The sequence below is a fragment of the Papilio polytes genome, unplaced genomic scaffold (assembly GCF_000836215.1).
Source record: "Papilio polytes unplaced genomic scaffold, Ppol_1.0 DF823868.1, whole genome shotgun sequence".
Lineage (NCBI taxonomy): Eukaryota > Metazoa > Arthropoda > Insecta > Lepidoptera > Papilionidae > Papilio > Papilio polytes.
Window position 1 is genome coordinate 1,878,173 of NW_013525336.1, and position 6,668 is coordinate 1,884,840.

The following is a 6,668-nucleotide window of genomic DNA, read 5'->3' on the forward strand; positions in this document are numbered from 1 at the left end:
GGATCTATGAATAAGTAGTGAGATTATGTGAAAAATGTATTAAGTGAAGTGTCAACTATACTTACTCTATATGTTGTTTTTATAGATGCGAGTCGAATACACTAGTGGAGAGCCGCGGCGCGGTCACCATTACCGCATACAGCAAGTGGGAGACGGTGTCGCGTGCGTTGCGCGTCTGCGAGCGGCCTGTGGTGCTCAACCGCGCCTCCTCCACTAACACTACCAACCCATTCGGATCCACCTTCTGTTATGGGTACCAGGATATCATATTTGAGGTAAGGTTGCACTGAATACTCGTCACAAATTTTATACATCGCTATTATAACTACTTGACGCTAGGGTACCAGGATATCATATTTAATATGATATAGTTAGTAACTAAATAAAATTAAGATCTATTGCTTTCTGATTCGACTACAAGACATAATTCCAGGTAAGATACGCCTCGAGATAATAACTGACTACCGAAAGTTTATATTGGACCTACCCCTAGACAAAATGACTTAACTCGATATTGCTAGTAGAATCAATAAACTGTGTTAAAAACATAGTAAATACGTAATAAGGACGTGATATAATAGAAGTTATTGTGAATTTTTCTAAAATGTCTAAAGAAGATTTTTTTGCAATGCCCTACTTCTTATGTACCAGGATATCATATTCGAGGTGATGTAGTTCTAAAATAGATAACACTAGGTTTCACCCGAAACTTCGTCCGCATGGTATTATAAGCAAACAAAATGTGTGTTCTCTTACAGAATATCATCTACATTTATGCCAAATTTAATCGTGATCTGATCAGCAGTTTAGGCTACAAACTGTAACAAACATCCATCCATCTAAACTTTCTTAATAGAATGAGTAAGATTGGTCCCACGGCCTCCTTCGGCTTCACTTTCACGGGTACCAGGATATCATAATTAATATGGAGCATCTCTCAATCGCCATATAATAGAATAGAGAAAACTTTATCGTAGGTGATGTCGAACAACTACATAGCGTCGATCACGCTATACCAGCCGGAGGGCACCCGGCCTCACTACGCTGTCAACTCGATCGCGTGACATAGCCAGGTATACTAAACATTTTTACACAAAAAAACCTTAAAAAATTGCCTTTTATTAGGATATTTTTTCCTGCATGTAAATTATATTGTAAATTGTTAACCTAAATATTCACACATTTTAAAATTTGAGCCGTTGAAGTAATGTAACGGTAGGATACTGAAACGAATTTTAAACACTTTGCTGACAGACGTCAAAATGGTAATTGAATTTTGTAGTTTAAACGAAAATTTTGCTATTTAAGACGTTACTTAAATGTCGTTTTATTATTCAGCCGTAAGATGTTTAGATTTTTTTTTAAATGCAGGTATCGCCAAGCAAAGGGAAGTACACGTCTTGAATGCTGTGTTGTCAGTACAATAACCTCCACTAGTGGCAACACCGGTTCGGTAGTCACACAATATTTTTCAATTCTGGCAATATGACTTTTACATATCTTACAAAGCACCTAAGAGGAAGCAGTATTTAAATAAAAAATGTGATAAAAACTGTGGAAAACTCTGAAAAAAATCTTACATAAGTGAATGACAGATCTCAAGATGGTGTGTTGAATAGTTTTTATTTAACTTAGCAATGTATGGTAAAAAAAAATAATTTAAAAACATCCTATGTTAAGTTGATTTTTTTTAATTACATGACGTGTGGTTATGATCTTTTAGTAATAATAGTCGAATGTGTTCTTAATATGAGAAAAAAGGTTTATGAAATTATTCATGGTAACTAGAAATAGACTGTGCTGTAAATATTTTTGGAACTTTGGTGAGAAAAAATGATAACAAAAAATTGATGTATTTTTTCTAAAATCATTTTCGAGAAAGAGCATTGTGTGATTTAATGTATGTGCAAAAATATTTTTATCTAGAATAGCACCACGATAAAGCCATTCATGTTTTTTTTATATTTTAAGTGTAGTTTTTTCTGTTATGTTAAAGACTTCATAGACAAAACTTTTACAATTTACCCTTTTTATCTAGTTTAACCTTTACTGGTAACATTTTGCAACAATAAAATTAATAAAAAATAGTTTTAATCATTTTTTAATTGTCTATTTCTACTTAAATATTTCTCAAGGCATTCTACATATCATTTGTCTATGGCGCCTTTAATTGCCAGACTTGTGACGTTATTATTTATTTGAACGTCCTTGATTTTTTAATATATTGTGATTTTCATACTCTTCGATTTTACAACGTTTTTTTTATAAAATCGAAAAGCTAGCTCGATTGTATTGTACCTTTAAGTTTCGAAAAAAATCGACTTATTTATTTTATGAATACCTATTATAGCTGCATTCGTTTTTAAAATACGTAGATAAAATAAGGTACATAGAATGAAAAATGCTTTCAGAATGCTTGAAAAAAAAAATGATTGCTTGTGTTGGTTATGATTGTTTTAACGTGATGCGAATTATATTTTAATTTCAATTGTAATATATTATAGGTAATTGTCACAAATATTCACTGCGGATCGTCAGCATTATTTTTTTGTAATATTCATTCCAAAAATATTAGTTTAATTTTTCTACCAACTTTTATTATTTTGGTTAAAAAAATCGTATTTTTTTACATTTCATGTTTCATTATTATGGGCAATTGTCTGGCTTTTTGTCTTTATATTGAAGCATAAAACTGTAGAAAAAACGCAATATTGTTACTGTCAGTTGTTTTTCCGCGATTTTTTACGATTTTTTTGAAAGCGATTGTTAAGTAGATGAATTTTTTAAATATTTTATTACACATAATGCTGTAGTGCACAGTTGAAATAAGTTAACCATATTAAAAGTCATGTGTATTTTTTTTTAAGAATTTGCGTAGTTTTAGTGGCAATGTTAATATTCGAAATCGGACCCTAATTCTTATGATTTAAAGTCTAAATTTCAATAACAAATGAGCTTAAAAATGTAGGCAGACGTGAGGTGGTTGTGATGTAACGTAAACAATCGATTTGCTCTCATTATTATAATAAAATTTCGTTTCGGTAGTAAGCTGTAAAGTTATATGTAAGGTGTATAAACTTCTATAGAGACAGGCTATAAAATGAATAAAACCAGAACTACTAATTGGATTGAATTTAACAAAACCTGTACACTTCAATGTTAGGTGTAGCGGGATTTTCCCAGCTGATGATTTTGGGCCACCAAATATATGAAAAGCGTAATACAAGTATAATGAAAAAAAAAAACGATTTAAAAACCCTTACTAGACCAATAAATTAAAAAAAATCTTGTAATTGTAAAAAGCAAGCTAATTTTTTTTAAGTCGTAGCTTTGCATCGTGTCTCTGATGTCGATTTTTTCTTACATGTAACATTTATTTATTTTTGCACAATAACTCACGAGTGTGATTGTCATTAGGTATGATGGCTGTGGTGCCATACTACAAAAAAAAATTAAAAAATGACAAATAATACTATAAAAAAAGTATTAATTAAGGTAGCGTATGCTGCGATATCTTTGTTGATATGCAAATATTTTTTTTAATAAAGAATAGAGCTTGATTTTTGTTTTAAAATCCCCTACAAATAGTTTTTCATAGACCAAATATTTCTGTTGGAAATAGCAAAAAAACTATATTTGCATATACAACAACGATTTATTTTTTATATAAAGATAATTAGCTTACTTTTGTCTCGCTGTGTACTTATCGTCACAGTTGTCACTTTAGTCATAATGTTGTTTGTATTTTATAATTATGTCAGCCTTGGAATAAACACGATGTTATGCAAAAAATCTCGAATTTAAAAAAAAAATAACATTTGTACTTGGGCCATTTTAATAAACCACATTTGATATTAATTTTACCTTCATACTGAGGTTTTTTAAAAACACCGATTTAAGCCAATGAATCGATTCTGAAAAATTAATGTTTTTTCGTTTTTTTTAATTCCTACAGTTTAAAAAAATGTTCGCTGGCGCAACATTCCCACCTTGTTCGATTGACATATGATTATATACGAAACTCGCTGTTGTTCGCGACTTCGCCTACATGAAATAAAAAATACAACCTATGTTATTCCCGGATAACTTATCTTTCTAACGATGAAAGAATTTTTTTAAAATCGGCCCAATAGTTTTAAGTTATTTCAATACATACAAAAATACTCTATTCAAAAAATCTCTCCTCTTTATAATATTGATTGATTTTAGAAAAAAGGTGCAGTTTTGATTTCTACAAAATAAAAGTAATACTTTGAAGCATAAAGTTTCGTGGTTGGATTTCGATGTAGTGGTTAAGTTGGCCCATTTATAATGAATATTGTCATATATCGTGTAATTCGTAATATAAAAGGCTGACATAAAATCGTATAATATAACCGTAGCTTGTATGTCATACGTGTAGTAGCGTTATATTATGCATTTAGGTACATAACAACTTTTATGATTAGTGAATAAAGGACACCCACTTTAAATGGTACTTTTGATATTTTAAGAATCTAGCAACAATTTACTGGAAGCATAATATGACGTGTATATAATTTTTTTTTTAGAAAAATATGAATTGTCATATTTGTTTTTAATCAGTGTTGCCAATCTGAATACTACCAATGTGTTTTTTTTTGTAATAGCCAATGTTTTTTTTTTTATTTATTACTATATTGTTGTAAAAATTGTTGAAAGTCCGATTGTTGTTATTTGTGAGCGAATCATAGTTATTATATTTTTCATCTGGTTGTCAAATTGGTAGAGGAATTGCTAATTTTTTTTTAATAAAACGATATCCATAAGTCATAATTATTTATTGTGATACGAGAAAAACCGTTAATTGGTTAATTTTCTTATATCTTTTATTCTTTAATTGGTATAAGTGCATAAAAAGACCATAGATTATTTTTTTAGATTTTTTTTAGCAATAATCGTTTATTTATTTCAATATAACGTAAAATCGTAAGCATTTTCGTTTGCTTAAAAAATCATAATAATAAAATAATTGCGTGTGAATTATAATAAAAAAAAATGTTTCAAAATCGTGTGTTGTAATTTTTATCGTCACTAATTACATTTGTTAATTTTTTATTTTATTGTCATGAACTCGTAAATTTTACACGTGTTTTTTATCTACTGACATGCATATTAAATACAGTTATCGAAGTATTTTAAATATTATTTTTTATGAGTTTATTTATGTATTATTTTATTTACTAAATCATTTCTAATATTGATGTGAGTTGTCTATATATTTTTGTTAAAATGCTGTTATAAGTACAAAAATTTAAATTAACATAACACCGCTAAAGAATTAGACAGTCAATTGGTTTCGACACAATTTCAAAAAATATTTGACTAAGGACCTGTCCTACAATTCTTGGAAATTGATGACAACCTGAAATATCTGATTTTGGTATTCTATCTGACAGGGACACTTTTAAACTATCTGAGCCTCTATCAGCCATTGGCGGGACAGGCCCTTAGTGACACGTTAAAATTCCGTTGTTTTATTTATCAGATATTATTTAAGCCACTATCAGATGCTATAAGTATACGATATAAGTTAAAATGAACTAAATATAACTATGATTTGCTTATAGTGTAGATAGATTAAAATAGTCAACAAATTGAATGATTCGCTCGTGCGTAACGGAATGAATGACAAAAAATTGTCTACAAAACGGCAAATAAGGGTGGTGTTACATTAGTCTTGTCAATAATTTAAAAGTGACAGGTGATATTTACCATTTTGACAATATCAATGGTAATGTTTTTATCCATTTAAAACTATGTTTGGTTCTTTTGTATTACATAGCACCATAGCATTTTTTATAAGATTACAAAAATGCGAAGTTTTTTTTCTATTAATGTCCAAATTATACCAAACATTCGAAAATAAAATTATGGAAAATATGAATGGAAATAATATTTGACAGCTTCTTGCCCCTTACCACCCTTTATTGCCAATGTGTTTTGATGCCAAAATTTATCAAATTAAATTTGAAATGTTCAAAATTTACTCCGTTCGATGCCAACGCACATTTAAAAAACTTTTTAATCGAATGTTTTTGTAGTTAAATGGGCATTATTCAACATTTAGTGAATGCGGTATAAGCAGCGTACACATGAACCAAATATTTTTGATTAGTAACTGCTTGCAATTTTACATAAAAGTACATTTAATTTATAACTGAAAACGCAAGTGTGTACGTAGCTTAATACTTTGACAGGTTATAATTTGTTATAATAATTATGTTTGTATACATTTCTCTAAATTGTGATCATTGTAAATTTCTCTTTTATATTCCAGTCAAGTGGGTACAAAGAAAAAAAAATGTCTCAAAAAATACCAAAAAACTTAATAAAGGATTTCATACCGAATTACTTTCATTATTTCACCTAAAAGAGTTGAATTAGGATATTCCGTTGTTTACTTCAATATTGAGTGCTAAAGTGAGGTTAGAGATAAATATGCAGGTATCTATATGCAAATTGCTTGTAAGAATTACGTATTCACTACAGCTGTGCCGGAAAATCGACGGCTCTTACGAAAATGCACATCCAGGGACTGCCAACCCGAGGTAACAAAACACGAATAATAAATAATGTATAGCTGATCAGCTATTGGTTGCAAAAGCAGGTATATTTAAACATTAATTTGTGTCCAATTCTATTAGATT

The 6,668-nt window shown here is 29.5% G+C and overlaps 1 protein-coding gene across 1 annotated transcript in view; it reads left to right on the top strand.

The window, feature by feature from the left end:
• Window positions 1–6,369, top strand: part of LOC106103103 (UPF0183 protein CG7083) — a 21,220-nt gene extending 14,851 nt beyond the window's left edge. Inside the window, exons 10-11 of the mRNA XM_013282768.1 lie at window positions 978–1,073; window positions 1,372–6,369. Of these exons, the coding sequence (XP_013138222.1) occupies window positions 978–1,064 (87 nt within the window). The 3' untranslated portion in view covers window positions 1,065–1,073; window positions 1,372–6,369. The remainder of the gene's footprint in view (window positions 1–977; window positions 1,074–1,371) is intronic.
• Window positions 6,370–6,668: the final 299 nt, after the last annotated feature.